This window comes from Enhydra lutris, unplaced genomic scaffold (assembly GCF_002288905.1).
Source record: "Enhydra lutris kenyoni isolate GAN:26980312 unplaced genomic scaffold, ASM228890v2 scaffoldscaffold1, whole genome shotgun sequence".
NCBI lineage: Eukaryota > Metazoa > Chordata > Mammalia > Carnivora > Mustelidae > Enhydra > Enhydra lutris.
The window spans coordinates 29,283,153-29,304,913 of record NW_019154085.1 but is presented as its reverse complement, the minus strand read 5'-3'; the positions used below and the strand labels follow the sequence as shown (position 1 = coordinate 29,304,913).

Genomic DNA, 21,761 nt, shown 5'->3' with positions numbered 1-21,761 from the left:
TGCTAAATCTCACTAAAAGTATCACACTGTCAGGGAAGAGGACTAGGGGCAAGTTGGGACTGTTGGGGTAATGCTTGCTTCTGGCCTTTTTTTGCACCAAGGTAAGTCTGTCACCAGGAGCGAGGGAGCTGGGGACACTGGGAGCAGTGAGGAGGGAACAGAGCAGTGTGGGAGGTAGCTCCCAGTGAGGGAGGGAGGGAGGGAGGGAGGCAGCAGTTCTAGCCAATCAACACTTTATTTTTCCAGTCAACACCCGCACAGATGTTACCGTCCACCTCCTGACCCTAACAGGGGGTCCCATCACACTGGGACCATCCGTGGCCCCCAGAGAGCAGTCTCTTTATTCCTTCCTAGGATAGTAGGAAAGCCCTTTGTTCCAACAGGACAGAGCTCCTGCTCACTAACGCAGCGCTGGCGCACATGCTGTGGGACTCCTGCTCTCCCCCTCATCAGGGAAGGCCATGTTGAACTAGGACACCGGCGCAGCAGAGCGGACATGGGTGACAGTGGCCTGAGCGCATCACCACTGGCCTGACCCACCACCCCGGCGTTAGTCTGTACCACCCAGACAGGGGCCTCCCAAAAGCTTAGCCAAGGCCTGCTGGGAAGGAGGAGCTGGCCAAGAGTGGGGATTGAGCTGCTGAGGACAGGACACAGCCAGGAAATAAAGCAGAGGGAAACATGGAACAGGAGATAATGATAAAGTGCCCAAACTAAACCACCAGTGGGACACGAGGACAGAGCAGCACAGGTCCCTGAGGATAGGAGGAAAAAAGAAAGGGACAGACCACCAGGGCTTGAAGCATAGTGGAATGAGAAGAGAGATGAGGCAGGGAGGCAAGTGCAGGTTGTGGGAAGGACTTCCCTAGCCCTGTTCACATCCACTAACCCAAGTGTAAAATTATTTACAAACTTAAAACCAGTCCCAGGCACGGGCACCATACCAGGCCCTGGGACAGCAGGCAGGCAGGCAGGCAGAGGGTGGACTGGCTACCATCTGACAGCCAGCTTCCCCACGCATGACCTCTCCCTAGAGCAGGGAAGAGGAAACAGTGACGCCCCTAGCCAGGAAACCCTACTGTGCCTGCAACTCCTTCCCCCACGGCTCATGGCTCTGCCACGGCCTGAGCCTCTTGGTCTGACTGTACCAGAGACAGGGTGTCGGGCCCTAGGGATGCAGGGGGCGGAGCATCAGGGGGCTCTGAGGGTGTCTCTGGCCCCAAACCCAGCTCAGCATTCAGCTGTTCCAGCTCCCCCTGATCCAGCAATTCGAAGTCCTCAGTGGTGAGCGCCTCCTCTTCCTCAGGGGCAGGAAGGGGCTGGGGCAAGTCCTGGGGAAGAGGTGGGAGCACTGAGGGGGAGGGGACCGGATCACTTTCAGCAAGGCAAAGTAAGGGTGACAAGGTGCTCGGTGCAGTGGTAAGGTCACCACTCACTGCCTCCGGGCTCAGTGTCTCCACCGGTCCTCCAGGGGAGAGCTTCGCCCCATCTGTGGGAGAGCCCGCCCCATTGAAGTGCGTGTTCACAAAGTGAAGGGGGGACGAGAGCCGAAGCAAGGTTTCCTCGCCTACTACATCTTCCTCCTCCTCCTCCGAGTCCAGATCTTGCCTTGAGAGGGCCTGAGGGAGCCCCAGCAGGTCTTCAGCAGGAGGGGCTGGCTCTGTCTCCTCTCCTTCCCCCAGCTCCCGGCTCAGGGCCTCCTCTGGCTCACTCGGCAGGCTCTGCTGGTCCAAATCTGTGCAGGAAACAAAGGGTCAGGAATGGGTGGATGGGCCTGCTGTTCTGAACCATCCCAACAGGCAATTAGTTCAAGGAGGAGACTCAGGACATGGAATACTGGACCAGGCCTTGGATCTTAAAGTCTTTTAGAAGTTGAAGTCACATCAGAGGATCAGTTCCCAGAAAAAAAACATTTATGGGAGTGACAACCAGAGAGCACAGCTAATAACCACAACAAAGAACAGGAAGATTTGAAGGGCAAAGGGCTTCTCATACCCTCGGAGACATCAGTTAGCTGTGGAGTTGTGGCCCGGGATACAGAGAAGCCACCACTCTCCAAGATAGAAGCCTCCTCGTCTGACAGCTCTGAGTCTGTAATGGCCAAAGCCAATGCTGTTTTCTTCACATCCACCTGCAGGAGGACCCAAATGACACAACAGGTGAAAAGATAAAAGACAGAATTTTTCAAAAGCACCCCCCCAGCCACCGACTCCCACCCCCTTGAGGAGAAGCTGCTCCAATGCAGATTCTCCTCCAACCTTCTATTTGACACCCCATCTCCCTTGGACCTCACCATCGGGGAGAAGCCGGCCAGTTCTGCTTCGCTTTCGCTCTCTGTCTCCGCCAGCGGCTCATCACCTCCGGGGGGTGCGTTCTTCCCCTGACGCTCTAGAGAAACGAGAACAGCAGGTCAGCGACCAAGCAGAGACAGTGGTGGGGGATGAACACAGCCCAGAAACTGGAAAGTAAGTTCCAGGACACTTCATGAGCCATGCCCCCAACGCCCCCCTCGCAGGACCCCTCCTGGGTATGGGAGCCCCTTACTCTTCTTATCGTGTTTGTGATGCAGGGCGTCAGCTTCTGCCTTCATGCTGTAGTCCAACTGCATGAGCAGGGGCTCCAGGCGGGTGTACATCCTCTGGATCAGCTCATGGTAAACCACCAGGGGCCACAACAGGATGCTCAGCACTAGGGGGCAGAGGGTTCACTCACAGCTCCTGAAGTCCATTTCATAAGGGCCCCCATTTAATCGGTTCCCAAAAAGAAAAGGCTGAAGGCTTTCTGGAGGCTGTACCAACCTCTTCCCTCCACATCTACTACTCTCCTCCCCAGATGACTCTTGCGCTATTACTAACACACCAGCACCCCCTGGAGATCTCCGTAAATGGATAACCAAACAGAGAGAGAGAGCACCACCCTCCCTTAGAGTCAGTCTCTTTGATTCAGTCCAGTAAGAGAGAAGAAAAGGGCTTCAAGAAAGGCAGGGGTTAAACCCTACTCACAGATAATGTAGGAAATCATAATCCCCGGAACATAGTGCCCCAGCACAGCCAGCACAGCACAGCCAGAACAAACTCGAGCACAGAACTGCAGAGAAGAGCAGAGGATCTAAAAGGAATATGCCCTACTCATCTGGGCAAGAAACTGCTGCTCAGCTGATAGAAGGAGGGGTGTACGCCTTCTCAGGATGCAGGCATCCAGTCTAGTCAAGAGGATGCCCAAGACCACCAGTTCGAGAAGTTTACACTAGACATCACCAAAACCTAAAATGCAAACTGTTCTGCCCTGACAAGAAACAGTGTAAGCACATCAAACGCGTCTTCCCTGAAATGAGACTACTTCTACACCAAGCTACCACCGGTGAATGCTGCCTCAGAAAGGCTCCAGCCCTCTTCCTTCAGTGTCCAGCCAGGGATTTCACATTACCCCTCCCCGCCTCCCACCCGCCTCCACTTCCCCACAGTGCAGGAAACTGTTCTAGGGCATGGAGATTACCTGAGCTGGATTCTGCCTCTTGTACTGCAGCAGCTCCTGCAGGTGAATCTGGAAGGTGAGCCAGCTCTCAGCCAGGTATCTGCACAACTCGGGCACACTCAGCAGGTGCGGCCGGGCGCCTGACCCCGCACCCTCACTGGGGAGACATGACATGACCCCTGGAGGCCTCAGACACCAGCTTCCTAGGCACTCAAATCCCTCTGAGAATGCCAATGAGATCTTCACTCTGAACGAGCGGACAACCCCACCTCCCAAAGGGAGGCTGTCCTGATCTTGGGGAAGCAAAACCAAGAGTTTCCAACCCTCTGCCCTGGAAAGGAGTAGGCACCCAAACACATAAACAGGAACCCAGGACCAAACTTGTCGCCGGTCCATTTGCTACGCTGGGGTCTGTGCCTGCAGAAGCTGCTGTGCACCGTGGTGACACTGGCACCAAAGCAAGACAAGGTTTGGGTATTTGTCTTCAAGAGGTGGCCTGCACTCACCTGTCAGAGTGTGGCTCCTCTGGAGATGATGCTATAAAGAGAGGAGGGGAACTAGTTGAGCGGTAGGGCTCTGGGAGACACTCCCCGGGGCAGGAATAGCTGCCCCTCCTCTGCATTCCCAGAGCACTTTCTTCAGATGGCAGTTGCAGAAAAAATTACATCGTTATGGTTGTTTGTACTTGTATGTCTGTTTTTTTTTTTTAAGATTTTATTTATTTATTTATTTATTTATTTTAAAGATTTTATTTATTTATTTGACAGAGACATCACAAGTAGGCAGAGAGGCAGGCAGAGAGAGGGGAGGAAACAGGCTTCCTGCTGAGCAGAGAGCCCGATGCGGGGCTCGATCCCAGGACTCTGAGATCATGACCTGAGCCGAAGGCAGCGGCTTAACCCACTGAGCCACCCAGGCGCCCCAAGATTTTATTTATTTATTTGACAGACACAGATCACAAGTAAGCAGAGAGGCAGGCAGAGAGAGAGGAGGAAGCAGGCTCCCTGCTGAGCAGAGAGCCCGATGCGGGGCTTGATCCCAGGACCCTGGCCTCATGACCTGAGCCGAAGGCAGAGGCTTAACCCAGTGAGCCTCCCAGGCACCCCTGTTTCCTTCTTTAAACTCCTCTCTTCTCTTCAAATATTTTATTATTTTTAAGTAACCTTTATACTCAAGATGGGGTGCAAACTTACAACCCCAAGATCAAGAGTCCCACGCTCTACCAACTGAGCCAGTCAAGCACTCCAAACTTCACTCTTTTCAAACACGTTTTATTCATGTTTACATCCCAAGCAGCTCACACAGCCCGACATCTAATTGCTCCTAGAACACCTATTTAGTAGACCCACGGATAACAACAAAACAGAACCTAATACTTCTGTGATCCCTGTAACACGAAAAACTCTACCACAAACATAACAGTATTAACTCATTCAGTCTTCATCTCCTTGTTTAGTAAATTTTATCCTCCTTGTTTCATAACAGAGAAAACTGAGGTTAACAGAAACTGAGTGGTTCTTACAAGGTCACATGCATGGCAAATGGCAGAACAAGCAACAGAACCCAGGTAATGTAGCTCTACAGTCCACACTCTTTAACTACTACACTCACTTAACACTGATTTAATAGGGAAATTCTCCATTTCGGGACTGGGGAAGTGGTGGTGCCTGGGAGCTGACTGCCTGCTGTCCAATTTCCTTCCCCTTTCAGCCCATCCAGCGGGGTCAGGCACAAAGCAAGTGCACGATAGGGCTTGCTGAATGAAGTTAACACTCACCTGAGATGTCAGGGAAGAAGCGAGGCTGCCAGAGATCGAGCAGAAAATAGGCCAAAAGAGAGACGCTGAGTAGGAAGAAGGGCCGGAGGGACGACGAAGACAGCAACCTTAGGAAGAAACAGGCACCTCGGCGGTGAGTGGGTAAGAGGCTCCCGCATCCATCGCCAAAGGCGGAAAAGCGCCCACTGATGGGGGAACGGGAACCTCCAGGCCTAACTCGAGACCCGAGATAGAGGAATGGGGCAACCTTGAAGGACAACAGCCGGGGGAAGGGGGTCATTCCACCAGGGCAGGTGTCAACCCTGGGACCGTGAATGGTGCTCCGGGCCCCTCCCGCCCCGCTCGCCCGCGCTGTCCGGCCCCGCCCCCTCCTCCTCCGCGGCCGTTACCAGAAGAGGCCGTTGAGAGCGGCCGCCGTGACCAGGCTGTGCAGCGGTTTCTCCCACACCAGCAGCCGCTGCGCTGCCGCCAGCACCGCCTCCCAGCCGCGGAGCCGCAGCCACAGCGTCGTGGCCAGGCGGCCCACCGCCTCGGCCGTGGCCGCCTCCTCCTCCGCCTCGCCGGTTGCCTCTCCCATGCCTAGGCTCAGACCCAGGCCCAGGCCGAGGCTCAGGCCCAACCCCGGGCCTCCACCCGCGCCGGTGTTACCACCGCCACCGCCGCTCGCCATGGCCCCGTCGCAGCCGCCGCCCGAGCCCGCGAGGAGCCAGGGCTGCGCGGCCGCCGCCGGGGGCGCGTCAGGCGGAAGGGGGCGCACGCTGCGGAGAGCGCAGCCTAGGCCGCCGAGGCACGTCACGTGACGGCGGACCGAGGAGCCCGTCACGTGACGCACCCTAACCGCCGGGATGGGGCGGTCCGCGCCTGCGCGCTGGAGGCTACCCGGGCGCCTGCTTCTGCGCAGGTGCGTGTTGTGGCTGCTGGAGTCGGGAGTCTCCGTCTGGTTGTTACAGCACTCTCGTCGGTGGGGCTCGGAGGACTGTATCTCCGCGTTTCCGCACTGTGGCCCGTTTTCTTCTCCCTGTATAGGCAGGGCGCCTAGGGAGTCGATACTCCCGATGTGATGCCGACCGAAGGGGCAGGAAGTGGGCTTCCAAATGCCTAGTGTCGCGGGTAGGATCTGCTTCTGCTTGGGAAGGGCGGTGGCCGTCCCATTACTCAGCCCTTGATTTACTGGTCCTCCCAGTTCCCTCCCCTCAGCGGATAAAGAAACACCAGCGCGTGACTCGACCGACTCAAAAACAGCTTCACCTACTTAAAAAAGTTGTTTCCTCCTCATCCCCTTCCGTAAACTTTACTGCCAGCGCGTATTGGAACTCTTTCCAATCCCTTGCTCAAACAGGAGATCGGGGTTGCGGGGTGAGTTTAAAAATAGAATCCTGTTCAGATGTTTATTTGAGGGAGCATAATACCATTTATTGAGGCTTACAACGTACCAGGTGCTTTATGATCACTTGTGATCATTTAATTTCTGCAGTAACCCCACAAAATACGTAATTGGGTGTAGAATTCAAACTAGTGAAAGGAAGGTATACAGCAAAGTTTCTCTGCCACCTTGACCACAGTGCACCCACTGTTTTTTTCTGTATTCTTTCCGATGTTTTGTATGTACATTGTTCTGTGTGTGTACCTTTTTCAAAACATTCAGCAGCCACTCATCTTGCATTTTGGTTTTATTATTATCTGCTTTGCTACGAAAGGGTCAGTCGGGCTCGTTCATCCTCGCATGGTTCTCCGGGAATTGTTCCTGTTACCCAGACGAGGACACGCTGGGGCTTAGCTCTGGGACTCGCCCGGGCTCGGGGCGACCAGGAGGAAGGCGAGCCCAGCTCGTCCGTGGGGGTCGGTGCTGGCGGCTGGGCCCAGCAGGGGGGCAGGAAGTGCCGGGCGCTGAGTCTCCGGCGACACCCCCGCGGCTAGTAAACGCGAGGCCGACGCGCGGCGGGTTAGACTCGCTGCACGCGCCTCGCAGCCGGGTCTACTCCGCACTGGGTGAGGTGAGCGCCCCGAGCCCCAGAGGCCCGCTCCCGGAGCCCGGATCTCGGAGCCGGGAGCCCCGCCCGGGGCGGAACAGGAAGAGGCGCCCGCCAGCCCGGCCCCGCCTGCCGCCGCCGGCGCGAGGACCGGGGGCTGCGCTGGCCAAGGGCGGCGGTCTGCGCTGGGGAGCACGGCGCGCAGGCGAGGGCTCGGCGGCGGCTTCCTCACCACGCGTCCCCTTCCACGTTCGCAGGGCGGCGAGTGGCGGCGCGATGGACCTGGCCGGGATACTGCTGGACGAAGAAGGCACCTTTTCCCTCACCGGCTTCCAGGACTTCACGGTGAGAGGGCGGCCCGCCCCCTCCGCGGCCTGTCGGTGCTTGAGCTCGGACCGCGGGCGCTCCCCTGGGTACCCGAGTGGGGCTGCCACCTCGCCTGACCGCTGGGTCCGGAAGCCAGGCGGCAGCCGCTCGAGCCTTGCCTACTCGAGGCGCCGGCTCCTTGGGCTCCGAGGGAGAGCCGCGGGGTAGAGGAATGGAGATAGGGTTAGCCAGCCGGGACCTGCACGGAGGAACTCTCCTGCGTAGCAGTCAGTGGCGGAGGATTCCTGCCCTCCTCTCTGCCATTTGTGATAGGCTGCCCTTGGCATATAACCCGAACAACGGGGCGGGTTAGGGCGTGGGCCCCACTAGCAGTGAGGTGAGCCTGCTGCCCCGCACCCCACTTCACCCTGAGCCAGGATCTCTATCGTTGCCTGCCTTTCATCCTCCAACACCTGCCGTTTCAGTTCCTCCCCGGGCACCAGAAACTGAGTGCTCGGATCCGAAGGAGACTGTACTATGGCTGGGACTGGGAAGCTGACTGCAGCTTGGAGGAACTCTCCAGCCCTGTGGCAGGTTAGTGTTGCGTGATTGGACAAGTGAGAAGCCTGAAGATGGGCTTGTCAGCAGTCACCAAAATGGGCAGGTGTGTACCTCATGAGCTACACCGTGTGGCCAGTGCTAACTTATTGGTACCTGGTATAAGGACTGGCTTTCCATTTCACATTATTTCAGTCTAGATGAGTAGAAAACAGTGCTGTCTTACAAATTTATATTCTTCTTGATTTGTATATGAGACACATATATGTATCCCAAATTCACAGGGTGTGTTTATTTTTCAGATGAGTGGGGCAAAAGACAAATCTAGGTAATTTCTTCAGATGATCCAGAAATAAGCCTCCCTGCTGGAAGGAGCTGAAATTCACATGTAGAATGGGCCCTTTGTCTCAGCATGGGAGAATTTGATCTACATTGTTACTGTGGTCCTGTCTCTGAGGCTCAGATCATACAGATCAGAGTTTTCTGCTGATAGCAGTGGAAACTGGGTGTGTTGGGGGGTGGCAGGGTGGTAAGGGAGGAGTTGTTTGCCTACTCTGGCTTCCTTCTGCCTCCTGCAGACATTGCCGTGGAACTGCTCCAGAAGGCGGCCCCCAGCCCGATTCGCCGACTCCAGAAGAAATACGTAGCTCATGTGTCCCGGTGAGCCTGGAATTGAGGGGGACGGGATGAGAGTGTTTGGGTCTTAAAGAGAGGGAAATGGTTATGCCTAAAGAGAAGATGTAAAGACCCAGGGATGCGCATCCTGAGAGGTGAGAGTGGAAAGACCCTTGGGATTAATTAGGGATCCTTTCCATCACACAGGGAGGCGTGCATCTCCCCATGTGCTATGATGCTTGCCCTGGTGTACATCGAGCGGCTCCGGCATCGAAACCCCGACTACCTACAGCACGTTTCATCTTCTGACTTGTTCCTGATCTCCATGGTAGGACGCCCCATCCTCTTCATCTCCCTGGTGAGCTGGGAGCTGGGCGCCAGCTCTTTCCACTCCACTTCTGGTTCCTTTGCAGATGGTGGCCAGTAAGTACCTCTATGACGAAGGGGAGGAGGAGGAGGTATTCAACGATGAATGGGGAGCTGCAGGGGGTGTGGCGGTGCCCACTCTCAACGCCCTGGAGCGGGGCTTTCTGAGTGCCATGGTGAGTGGCCATTGTGTCTCTCACTCAGTTCCTCTGAGCTCTTCTTATGTTCCTTTCATCCTCTGCTTTTCTCTGTCAGCGTTCTGTAGTTTCTTTGTTTCTCTTTTTGCCTCTTCTCCTTGTGTCTTTCCTTATTAGTGGCTTCCCTTCCCACCCTTCTGGACCAGCCACAGCCTTTGGAGGTTCCTGGCATGGTGAGGCCAGAAATGGAGCAGCTGCCGCCCCCCAGTTCCTCAGGCCCTACATGTTACACTCTGAGTCAGAGCTTATCTCATGGGGTTCTGATTATTTGTATCCAGACTTCTTCTGCCTCCTGACTCTGAGTTCCCTACAGCACAGTCTTAGGATTATTTTCTCTCTTTTCCCTTAACGGAGGATGCCCTGTGAAACCAGATAATGTGGTGTTAAATGAGTTAATATATAAAAGCTCTCAGAACAGTGTGTAGTGCCTGGGAAGTGCCAAGTCAGTGTCTGCGGGAGCAGTGCTTGTAGCTGGTGCCGTGGTCCTGGTTGTTAAGTGACGGCTCATCGCTGAGCTTGCTCGGTGCCCTTGTCTTCCTACCCGTAGGATTGGCGTCTCTACACTGACCCTCGGGAGATCTTTGAGGTGCTGAGCTGGCTGGAGAGCTGGTAGGTTCTAGAGTTGGGCAGAGGGGCTCAAGGGATTTGAGGGGTTAGACCTCAATCATAAGTCGACGGTGGGGGGGGGGTCTGCGTAACTGGAGGGGGGAGGGATGAGACAGGAAAGAGAAGTGCTCAAGGCAGTGGTTCCTAAACCTGTCTGCCCTCTTTGTAATCACCTTGGGGATGGTGGGAGGCGCTTATTTAAATACAGATCTTAGTGTCGTGCTCAGCTCCTGGATGGACAGGTAGGCTAGGAATGTGCACGTGTAATAGGTTACTCTGCGTGTCCTGGTGGCTGCCCAGGGGAATGAGGCCACCACTGGGCCAGCTGCGGAAGGGGTGTAGATGCCCTCTGTCTTCCTCCCCTGCCCACAGTGTGGCTGCGCAGCAGGGGCGGCGGCGGGGCTGGTACACCTACACAGACCTGTGTGTGCTGCTGGAGCAGCCGGCTTGGCAGTTGGCCCTGGGCTCCCTCTGCCAGCGCCTGGCAAAGGTGAGGAGCGTTGGGAAAGACAGGGGCCGGGTGTGGGCTGGTGTGTAGGGCGGGATGAGCAAATGCCGAAGGCCTCAGGAGATGGGGTTTGAGAGTAGATGGTGAAAGAGAGCTCTGACTTGAGCAGACAAGGTAAGGGGTGGGCACTTTAAAGACAGAGCAGGTTTTGGGGGAAGGGTGTTTGGGCACTGACTCTTCTTACTTTCCTGCAGCTGTCCTGCCTGTTGGCCATGGCATATGTGAGCAGTGTGGCCTTGGCAGTGGCCTCAGTGGCTGTAATTCACCAGTCCTTGGGCCTGTCCTGCAGCCCCTCACCAGGCCCTCCAGACCTTGGACTGGCCTCCAGGAGCCTCTTGGAACCCTGCACACCTTCCGTGCCGCAGTGCCTGCCATGTCCTATTAACATCTCCAGTGGCCAAGAAGGTGACGCAGGGCTGCATTCACTGTGGGGCAGTCTCCTGACCTCACTGACTCCTCCATCAGTGCCTCCCCCAGACCCGCCTTCCCCTTCCGCTCTTCTCCAGAATTGTCCCCTTTGCCGGAAGCTGCAGAGAGACTCCCCAAGCTGCCATGCCTGCCACCACGTGAACCATACAGTTCCCACTGGGCCCCCCAAAGCCGGGTACCACTCCCATGGCCTGGCTCCACCCTGGCCCTGGAGCCCAGTGCCCCTGCTGCTCCCCCAGCCCCAGCAGTGTTCCCTCTTCAGTGTCATGGAGCTAGCCCGTCTCAAGTCTTTCATTTTCCCAGGCTAGGCAGGCCTCTAAGGAATACATTAAGAGGATCTGGGAGTCCTTGAGAACCTGGAGGGGCAAAGCTTGATTTAGATCCTCTCCGCCTCTCTGGGTCCTCGGCTGGTCCCTGTCCTTCTAGGTGATGGAGCTTAAGGGGTTGTGGGGCAGAAAGACTGAAGGTCACTCACTCTCCTAGACCTCAGCGGCTGGCTGCTTGCCCAGGGTGGTGAGGGTACCAGGGGAAGCTTTGGCTTGGGGGCCAGGGCCATGTCACAACCAGCCAGAGAAGCCCCCATCTCTCTACCTCCCTGGGTTCTAGACTTGCTGTTGAGTTCCCTAGGAAGGAAGGGGAAAGTGGGGTGAGGGAGGGAGGGGATGTTGACTGGCAGCCTGTGTGATGTCCCTGAAGCAGGAGAGCCAGGGACGGATAGGGCCAAGGTGGGATCTGCCAAGGGAAGGCAGGGGGAGGTGGGAAACCCTCTCCACACCCATCCCCTGGATGTGGCCTAAAGGAACCAGGGACTACTGACATCTTCAGCCTCACCCTTTTGTCTTCCAGCCTCTTCTTACTACCTTCCTCCTGGCCTTCACTCTCTTCCTGTTCTTCTCCTGGGTGTTCTTTTCACAGGCCACTCTGGCCACTGCTTTGTATCTGGGTTTTTCACGCTTTTGTAGAACTGAGATTTCAATAAACAGTGTCAGTTGCATGGCCTGGATTCTTAATTCTGCCGCAGCCCTGGAAGAATCCCTCCTCCCCCACCCCATATCTGGATTCTAAGCCTTTCTACTTCCTGAGCCCGTCATCTTGCAATTCATTCTCCCGGAAACCCATTTTAGAACTTACCTGTTTGAGAGACGCCTGGGTGGCTCAGTGGGTTGTCAGCCTGCTCTTGGTCCGGCTCAGTCATGACCTCAGGCTTATGAGATTGAGCCCCACGTCCGGCTCCATGATCAGTGGGGAATCTGCTTGAGATTCTCTCTCCCAAATAAATCTTAAAAAAAAAGGGGGGGAGTTGCCTGGGTGGCTCAGTGGGTTAAAGCCTCTGCCTTCGACTCAGGTCATGATCCCAGAGTCCTGGGATCGTGCCCCGCCTCAGGCTCTCTGCTCATCGGGGAGCCTGCTTCCTCCTCTCTCTCTCTGCCTGCCTCTCTGCCTACTTGTGATCTCTGTCTGTCAAATAAATAAATTAAAATCTTAAAAAAAAAAAAAGAACTTCCTTGTTGTTCGATGATTAGACTCCCATTTCAAACTTAACCCTCAACCCAGCTCCCAGCACCCTGGGGCCCCTAGTGCTGCTTGACTTGGTTGCTGTGGGGCACAGACGGTGACTCCACCATGCCTGAGGTGGGGCCCTGTCTGTCACAAGTTCTGGGGCTTCCCTATCCTGGTGGATCCTGAGAGGTCAAGGGAAGCGTCCTTGGGAAGCTCCAAGGACACCTCTCTCTATCCTGACTTCCAGTCTGGTTGGACGCATGGTGGTAGTTGGTGTTCTTAAGACAAGTCCAAGGCTGGGTTATCATTGGAAGAAGGAAAACCTTTCTGGCCCTTGGACAGGGTGTCCAGGACAGGTAGTACTGCCCATTAGGGGAACTACCTCAAAACATGGGGCATTTTTTTTGATGGAGGTAAACGACTGAAGGGATGCAACCTGCATTCAGCTGAGCAGCCTGGAAAGCTTCAGGCCCCTCCCTTACGAAGAATTCCCAAGGCAACTTTTGAACGACCCCCTGCCCCAGGACCTCACGTATATGAAAAGCCTGTTTATCTGAACCTAGACCCTTTTTTTTTAAGGTTTTATTTATTTTTAAGATTTTATTTATTTTTTAAGATTTTATTTGACAACGAGAAAGATCACAAGTAGGCAGAGAGGTAGGCAGAGAGAGAGAGGGAAGCAGGCTCCCTGTTGAGCAGAGAGCCCAATGCAGGGCTTGATCCCAGGACCCTGAGATCATGACCTGAGCCGAAGGCAGAGGCTTAACCCACGGAGCCACCCAGGCGCCCCAAAAACCTAGACCTTTTTAACACAAACACCAAATTGTTTTTGCACATTTTGAGAAAGATTCCATTTGCCAGGAATGTACCTACATGTAAATTAAAACCGGACTTTGCTTTGTGCAGCACTTTGCCAAGAGCCGGATCATGATTTTGGAACATCAGGTCACCCGCCGTGGCGCAGCTTGTGGTACACCAGTGGCCAGGAAAGCAGCGGTATCCGTTGGCGTCATAGCTGCTGCATCCAGGTTGATGGTACATAGCAGGAGGGCAGTGGATTCCATCGCCTTCTTGTTCATCTGGGCCCCCCGCTTTCACATAGGAAATACTTACCATCAATCACCTTCATTTCTCCTTCCTGTTGGGGGTGGAAATGGTCTGGAGTTGTGGTCACTGTGGCCATGCACCGGGGACGGATATTACCCATGCGTTTCCTTCCCAGGCAGCCCTGGGGGCTGGGCCCCGAAAAGGTTGAAAACTGGGGTAGCAGTGATCTTTCCAAATCACTGGAAATTTCAGGGTTTCCAGTGGAAAAAACCTCCAGTGAAAAACCTGCCCAGAATATTTTATAAGTCTTCTTCCCTCCCCTCCCCCCACCTTATCCTGCTTTGCAGAGCTTGGATTGAGATGGAGATTCTTGGGGGGAGGGGTCCAGAATGTGGCTCCCCAGTTAATGGGTGATGGAATTTGTACAAGAGCTGGGCAAAGGTGAAAGGACCTGTCCTGCCCCAAATCCCTCATCCCTTTGCTCCGCTTCACTGACCCTTTCACCCCTCCCCACGCCAGGCAGCTAGCTTCATCCAAACTCTGACCTCTTACACTCTCTACTTAACTCTGGCCCAGGGCAGCCAAGACAAGAAGCAAGCAGGGCAGCATGAGCCGATCATCCCCCCACCCCATCCAACTCCAGTCCACGGGCCCCCAGAATGCCCCGGTTCCCCTGCTGCTGCCGCCGCTGCCGCCGCCGCCACCACCGCCGCCGCCGCCGCCGCCGCCGCCGCCGCCGCCGCCGCCACCTGATGTACAAAATCCCTCCTCTCACCCTTGGGCCTCTCAGTGTGGGCCTCCTCCCTGGGGCCTCAGCTGTCTTCTGGCTCTGCAGGTAGGCGCAGAAGTGCAAGAGCTGGTTCTGACTGAAGAGGCATTTGGGGGGAGTAGGAGTGGCATGAGAAACCCTCCGGAAATAGGTATTTCTAACCCTTTTCTGAAGACCACCCTTCCCATTCCTCCCCCTGCAGCATATCTTGGTCCTGGCTTCTCTGCTCTGGGCCTCCCACCTGCTCCTGCTTCGAAGTCTCCTCCCGGGAGAGCTCTCATACTCCCCTGCCCAGCTCTTGGCCTCCAGCCTCTTTTCCTGTGGTGTATCCACCACCCTGCAAGTCTGGATAGGCAGCAGGTGAGGGGAACTCCCTGGAGAGAAGGGGGAGGGGTGTGTGTGTGTGTGTGTGTGTGTGTGTGTGTAGGTGTGTGTGTGTGTAGGTGTGTGTGTACTTGTGTGAGTGTAGGAGAGGCCTGAGAAGTTCTTTGGGCTGCCATGCTTTTCTAGACCTGCCAGGGCTGCTGTTTCTACAGGCTCCCTCTTGTCCAGGCTCCATCCTTAGAGTTCCTTGTCCCTGCTCTGGTGCTGACCAGCCAGAAGCTACCTCTGGCCATCCAGACACCTGGAAACTGTGAGCACAGAGCAAGGGCAAGGGGTGAGGGTGGGGTGGGCTGCCAGTCGGAGCCTCCAGGTGTAGGTGGGTGCAGGATGGGGAGTGGGCAGTGATGGGAACGGCTAGGCTCTGGAGTCTTGGAGCTGTGCCGAGCCCCAGGTAGGATGGTGGAATACTGGGGTTCTGTCCCACTTACACTCTCCTCTCCATGCCCCCCACTTTTCTCAGCCTCCCTTGTGCTGCGCCTGTGTGGGGGGTCTGGCTGCCATGGCCTGGGGCTCTGGAACACTTCTCTCAGAGAGGTGAGTGCCTGGGGGTGGGGAAGAGGAGAGCTGCCGTGTTGCCAGGATGGAGGAGGTTCTAGTTTCTAGTTGGTGGGGCCTGAGATGGTCTGGGGTAGGAGCTGAGGCAGAGACCCACATCTGGAATTTGGAATTCAATAAGAAGTCCAGGTTGACATCAGAAAGGACCAATACCTACCATTTACATCGATGTGGATGGAACTCGAGGGGATTCTGCTAAGTGAAATAAGTCAAGCTGAGAAAGATAATATGGTTTCATTCATATGTGGAATACAAGAAATAGCACGGAGGACCATAGCAGAGGGATAGAGGGAAAACTGAATGGGAAGAAACAAACCATGAGAGACTCTTGACTCTGGGAAACAAACTGAGGGTTTCAGGAGGGGTGATGGGTGGGGGATTGGGGGGATGGGGTAACTAGGGGATGGGCATTAAGGAGGAGGGACCATGATGTGATGGGCCATGGGTGTTATATGCAATTAATGAATCAATGAACAGGACATCGAAAACTAATGATATACCATATGTTGGCTAATTGCATTTAAATTAAAAAAAAAAAAAAAAAAAAGTAGTAGTAGTCCAGGCTGAGGTCAACTCCATTGAGCAGAATGCTTCCTCTTTGTGCTTTTCTTGGCTCCTCCAGGTGTCTGGGGCTGTGGTGGTATCCGGGCTGCTCCAAGGCACCCTGGGGTTGTTGGGGGGTCCTGGCCACTTGTTTCCCCACTGTGGACCTCTGGTGCTGGCCCCCAGCCTGATGGTGGCAGGCTTCTCTGCCCACAGGGAGGTGGCCCTCTTCTGCTCTACTCACTGGGGCCTGGCCTTGCTGTACGTAATTCCTGAGAGGCATGGGGTGGTGACCAGTGGGTTGTGTGGGCCTGGGGGTGGGAAGAGCAGCTGACCCTCCTCCCCAACTCAGCAGCTGTCTGAGCAGGGCCAATCCTTCATGGATTTAGAATCCTGAGCTTTTTCTGGATTAATTTGGTCTCCCACTGACCCCTCCTCCCCCTACCAAGGTATCCTCCCTCCTCTCTTCTCTGGGACCCCTTTAAGGGAATTCTACCACTCCTACCTCCATTACCACCCCCCCCCCAACAGGATGCTTGCTTCCTCTTGCTCCTGAAGCTCCTTCTCTCTCCTAGGCTTATCCTGCTTGTAGTGGTCTGTTCTCAGCACCTGGCCTCCTGCCAGTTACCCCCCTGCCCCTGGAGGCCAGCTTCAAACTCTTCCCCTCAAGCTCCCATTCCCGTCTTCCGGCTCCTCTCGGTATGTGGTGGTCTGGGGAGGGGCAGTTGATGAGAGAAGGACTGGCATAGAACGCTTACTAAGCCTGCTACCTGTGGCTTCTGCCTGCCCCTCCAAGGCTGGCTTGGAAGGTTCGGGGTGGAGGGGCTCTTTCCTGTCTCAGTCTTGCCACTCAGGTGCTGATGCCAGCGGCCTGTGTGTGGATCATCTCCGCCCTTCTGGGTCTGCGCGTCATCCCCCCGGAGCTGTCTGCCTCCCCTGAGGTGCCATGGGTCTGGCTGCCTCACCCAGGTAGGTTTCCTCTTCATCCTTCACTCTCTGACTCAAATAAAGGGTCTATTTCTTCGGACTCACGATTGAGTGAATTTCATTTGAGTTAAATCCTGTGTTTTCTCAAAACACGCAGGGGAGAGGAGTTGCCAGTCCGAGGGTCAGGGCTGGCCCCTCGTCACAGGTGTTTTGTTGCGTGTTAAGAGACATCTATAAGCCCACCACTCCCTTTTGATACCCAATTGCCCAATTTATTCATTTGTTACCACCACCCTCCACAGGCATTTGGGTCAGTGACCTATGTATAAATATTGCTTTTGAGGCATTGTGCACAAATGTCATTCATTTGTCAACTTAATACATGTCTGTTGATTGCTGATTTTGTGCTGGACATATGATAGGGAACATGGTGATGAATATAACAGATACAGTACCTATACTTATGAAGCTCTGTCTGCTGGGGAATGCAGATACTAATTAGTCATCAAAGCAAGTGTGAAATTGCATGTGGTATGTGTCACAGTGGGGAGGTAGGTTGTGTAATGACAGCTTATAATGGAGAATCTGACTTTATCGGACAGATCAGGAAAAATATTCTTGAGGAAGTGATCTTTGAGCTGAGATGTGAGAGATGAGTAGCAGCCAACAGGGTGAAGGCAAGGGAGAAGAGCATTCTAGGTAGGGAGAATGCAAAGGCCCTGTGGTAGCCAGCCACACAGCAAGTTCAAGGGCCTGAAACAAGGCCAGCGTATCTGGAGTGAAGGAAGTGAAGCAGATTGCCGTGAGCAATGAAGCTTTGAAGCTTTGTAGACCGTGGCAAAGGGATGAGTCTTTATCCTGAGGTTGTTGGTTTTGTCCCAAGACATTATCTTAAAAAACAATGGGCTCTCGAGGACTCTTGCGGCACAGAGCTTTGGAGGCAGGGGGATGCTCCAGACTTGAGTCTGGCCCCAAGGTGGCTCTCTCTCCCTCCCCAGCTGAGTGGGACTGGCCCTTGCTGACACCCAGGGCTCTGGCTGCGGGCATCTCCATGGCTTTGGCAGCCTCTGCCAGCTCCCTGGGCTGCTATGCCCTGTGTGGCCGACTGCTGCAGTTGCCATCCCCACCTCCACATGCCTGCAGTCGCGGGCTGAGCCTGGAGGGTCTGGGCAGCGTGCTGGCTGGGCTGTTGGGGAGCCCTATGGGCACTGCCTCCAGCTTCCCCAACGTGGGCACAGTGAGTCTTATCCAGGTAAGTGGGTGGGGGTGGGGGTGGGGGAGCTGGAGGTGTGGGCGAGGGGAGGAGACTCACACTGACTGGTTGCCATCTGTGTCCAGTGTTCTGTCAGGAACTCCGTATCAATGATCTCATTTAGGGAGGTGCCTAGAAGTGGTAAGGGGCTAGGAGTGGGAGGAAGACACTAAGTCACCACCAAATTCCTTCTATGCCTCAGGCACTGTACTCAGGCTGGGAGTCTGGCAAGATCAAGTCATATAAAGTCCCTGATCTCTTGGGTACTTCAGAGGGGGAGAGGCAGACAATTTAAGGAACAGAGTAATATAGGGATGCCTGGGTGGCTCCCTATCTTGGTTAAGCGTCTGTCTTCAGCTCAGGTCTTGGTCCCAGGGTCCTGGGACTGAGTCCAGCATCAGGCTCCCTGTTCAGCGAAGAGTCTGCTTTTCTCTCTGCCTGCTGCTCCCCCTGCTTGTACTCTCTCTCTCTCTCTCTCTTTCTGACAAATAAATACATAAAATCTTAAAAAGAAAAAAAGGAAAAAGTAAGATAATTCCAGAGTGATAAGTCCTATCAAGAAAACAAAGCAGATAAAAGTTAAAAATAAAATATTTTAAAAAGAAAAAGAAAGCAAAGCAGGGTAGTAGTGGGATAGTGGTTGAGAAAAGGAGAAGCCTTCAGGTAGAGTGCTTCTTGGGAGGGTCATGTTTGAGTTGGGATCCAAATGATGAGAATGCACCAGCTGGGCAAAACCCTTGGAGAGTCGAGGAAGAGGTGGTGTTTTCTGGCATCTCTTCTTCACCTAGGCTGGCTCTCGAAGAGTGGTGTACTTGGTGGGGCTGTTCTGCATGGGGCTTGGGCTCTCCCCGAGACTGGCCCAGCTCCTCACCGCCATCCCACTGCCTGTGCTTGGTGAGTGGATGTATCAGCAGGCCTGGTATTGAATCAGCACTCACCCCGCCCCTAGGACAGCCCAACTGGCTGGGTGTGGCTGGCCACCTCTCTTTCCGAACAGCATCCCCTGACATATTGATAGCTGTGTGTGTCCGCTGCCCTCATTTCCCCCCGCCCAACATCTTGACCTCTTGACCGGGCTTCTGGCATCATTGGAAAATGAGCCTTTTGGTCGTCCATCTCCATCACCACCTGCCCCACCCTGCAATCCTCTCTGCTATTCCAGCCCTTCCCAACCCCCTTAACTACTTCCCTACGAGACAGGTGGGGTCCTTGGGGTGACCCAGGCCGTGGTTCTGTCTGCTGGATTCTCCAGCTTCCACCTGGCTGACATTGACTCTGGGCGGAATGTCTTCATTGTTGGCTTTTCCATCTTCATGGCCCTGCTGCTGCCAAGATGGCTTCGAGAGGCCCCGGTCCTACTGAGCACAGGTGGGAGAAAGGAGACAGATGGGAAGGGGAGTTGGACGGGATTGGGAAAGCAAGAACTGGAGGCTTGGAACTCTCCAGACTCCAGGTCCCACACCCTTTTCTGGGCTTTGGCATAAATAGTTCATCCATTCATTTAACAAATATTTATTGAGCACCGGACGACCCCCTTAGGATACAAGGTGCCTCCAGATGTTCCAGTCCAGTGAAAGAAAGAAGACGTAACAGGAAAGGTTCAGATAAGGAGCTGGGTTGCTTGGCAGCAAGAGAGAGAGTTTCTGTTTGAGATGATCCGACTTAAATTTTATGGAGAAAGTAACATTGAGCTGGTTTGACTTGAACATATTTAGTGAGAGGAAGCTCATTTCCGGTGGGGGAACCATCATAAACAACGACTTAGAAGTAGGAAGTCCTAGGGTATTTCCGGGGAGCAGCAAATACCTCAGTTTGTTAGTGCAACCTAGCCAATAGCAGTGGCACTCAACTGAGGAGGATTTTGCCCCACAGGGAATATTCAGCAAAATCCAGAGACATTTTTGGTTCTTACAAACAGAAGAGGGGATTGTTATTGGTATTTAGTGGCTAGAGGGGTTCTGCTAAATATCCCACAAGGCACAGGACAGGCCCTCTCAAACAAAGAATTATCTGGTCCAAAATGTCAGTAGTACTGAGGTTCAGAAAACCAGGCTAGAGCATAGAAGGTAAGAAGTGGGAAGTAAGGAGCTCCTGGGTGGCTCAGTCGGTTAAGTGTCTGCCTTTGGCTCAAGTCACAGTCCCAGTACCCTGGGATCGAGCCCCACATTGGGCTCCCTGCTCAGCAGCAAGTCTGTTTCTTCCTCTCCCTCTGCCCCTCTGCCTGCTTGTGTGCAATCTCTCTCTCAAATAAATAAAATCTTAAAAAAAAAAAAAAGCGGAAAGTAAGGTTGGGGCTTTTATTTATCTATTTATTTATTTTAAAGATTTATTTTTCTTTTAGAGAGAGAGGGTACTAGTGTGGGGAGGGGCAGAGGGGGAGAGAGAGAAAGAGAGAGATTCCTCAAGCAGACTCCCCATTGAGCAGGGAGCCTGATGAGGGCTTGATCCCAGGACCCTGAGATCATGACTTGAGCTGAAACTAAGAGTCGGCCACTTAAACAACTGAACCACCCCAGCACCCCAATGGCTGGGGCTTCTAATACCAAACTTTTGAGAGCCTGGATCTATCTGGAGGGCATGTGGATACTCAGAATACAGGATGATGGACTGGGAACTTGTGGGAAGGGCCTGGGGGGGGGAAATAGAGAATAGGGGGACAAAGGTGAAGGAAGATGGGATAACAGTTCAGAAAGACCTGTCCTTAGCCCAAGACTTAGACTTAGGTCTAGGAATATAAGACTCATTGACCCTGCATAGGATCAGAGTTCCCTTCCTGCCTGGCCCCAACCCTCTATAGGCTGGAGCCCCTTGGATGTGTTACTGCGCTCGGTGCTCACAGAGCCCATCTTCCTGGCAGGATTCTTGGGCTTCCTTTTAGAGAACACCATTCCTGGTAAGTTGAGGCCAGGCCCCAGCACAGCGGGGAGGAGCCAGGATGTTCTCACTTCCTGGGTAGGTCAATAGCCTGACAAACCTTTCTTTTGCAGGCACAAGGCTTGAGCGAGGCCTAGGTCAAGGGCTGCAATCTTCTTTCACTGCCCAAGAGGCTCAGCTGCCTCAGAAGTCCAGAGAGAAGGCTGCCAAAGAGTATGAGCTTCCTTTCCCCACCCAAAACTTGCGTATCTGTATCCCCCAGCCCCTCCATTGCCTCTGCCCGCTGCCTGAAGACCATGGGAATGAGGAAGGAGGGCCCTCTGAGCCAGGAGAGACAGCTGATTTGTTGCCTGGCTTTGCGGAGCAGTGTCCTGAGTCTAGCAGAGAACTTGGGTCCCAGTGATTACCGGGAGTCCTACTCCTTCCCTGGTTAGTTTACCGTATCTCCCAGCTTGCTGGAGAGTCAGCTCCCAAGTTCTAATTTCTCCTAAGAAGAAGGTGTGTGTTTGCGCATGTGTGTGTGTGTATGAGAAATGGGCCCACCTAAAGGTCTCATTTCCCAATAGGTGTGTTGCCTTTCCTTTTCTTAATTAGGCCTAACAACAACAACAAAAATTAGTTAGGCCTAACTGTTCCACGTTCCAGGCAAGGGCCACGGTTTAGTGGGCTGTGATAGAATGAATGAGATTCTGCATCTGAACTATCTATGGTCAAACCCCAGCATTCACTTAACAAATATTTATTGAAGGCCTTCCATGTGCAAGGTTCTGGAACTACAGATGCGGATAACATAGGGTCCCTGCCCTCTTAAGGAACCTATCATTATAAAGACCTATGTAATTACTAACTAAAATCTAAGGTAAAGGCGGCCTGTAATAAAGATTAAAACAATGTTATGGAAGCCAAAAGGAAGAAAAAATTAATTCTGATTGTGGATAGAGGCAAACACAGGCTTTCTGAAAAAAGCAGCACCAAGGGAGGCCTTGACGGGAGGAGGATTTTTGCTCGTGTCAAGTGGGCGGGGAGAGTATTTCAAGCTCAGGTATCCAGTTGGAGCAAAACCATAAATTGTGCAAAGCAGAAAATGAGTTGAGGGATTTCAAG

At 54.0% G+C, this 21,761-nt stretch overlaps 2 protein-coding genes across 3 annotated transcripts; one reads left to right on the top strand and one right to left on the bottom strand.

Moving 5' to 3' along the window:
• Positions 1 to 216: 216 nt before the first annotated feature.
• On the bottom strand, positions 217 to 6,004 carry LOC111145423 (reticulophagy regulator family member 2). 2 transcript variants are annotated; one of them, XM_022500315.1, is made up of 10 exons: positions 5,641 to 6,004; positions 5,252 to 5,358; positions 3,981 to 4,011; positions 3,496 to 3,631; positions 3,003 to 3,087; positions 2,545 to 2,688; positions 2,294 to 2,388; positions 1,996 to 2,131; positions 1,437 to 1,735; positions 217 to 1,331 (listed from the first exon to the last, which is right to left on the bottom strand). In XM_022500315.1, the coding sequence occupies exons 1-10, from the start codon at positions 5,919 to 5,921 to the stop codon at positions 1,107 to 1,109; spliced, it is 1,539 nt and encodes a 512-aa protein (XP_022356023.1). In that variant the 5' UTR covers positions 5,922 to 6,004; the 3' UTR covers positions 217 to 1,106. The 2 variants fall into 2 exon arrangements, with proteins under 2 accessions (XP_022356023.1, XP_022356016.1); XM_022500308.1 differs by having other exon boundaries at positions 217 to 1,735; positions 5,641 to 6,003.
• A 232-nt stretch (positions 6,005 to 6,236) lies between these two features.
• Positions 6,237 to 21,537, top strand: LOC111141962 (solute carrier family 23 member 3-like). Its single transcript, XM_022494851.1, has 22 exons — positions 6,237 to 6,607; positions 7,479 to 7,566; positions 8,013 to 8,121; positions 8,664 to 8,745; positions 8,908 to 9,028; positions 9,114 to 9,242; positions 9,811 to 9,872; positions 10,242 to 10,359; positions 10,572 to 10,782; positions 13,213 to 13,341; positions 13,935 to 14,188; positions 14,325 to 14,482; positions 14,659 to 14,756; positions 14,967 to 15,040; positions 15,684 to 15,865; positions 16,180 to 16,303; positions 16,459 to 16,573; positions 17,530 to 17,783; positions 18,572 to 18,677; positions 18,984 to 19,151; positions 20,581 to 20,676; positions 20,771 to 21,537. Exons 2-22 carry the CDS (start codon positions 7,498 to 7,500, stop codon positions 21,058 to 21,060), a joined length of 2,949 nt encoding a protein of 982 aa, XP_022350559.1. The 5' UTR covers positions 6,237 to 6,607; positions 7,479 to 7,497; the 3' UTR covers positions 21,061 to 21,537.
• Positions 21,538 to 21,761: the final 224 nt, after the last annotated feature.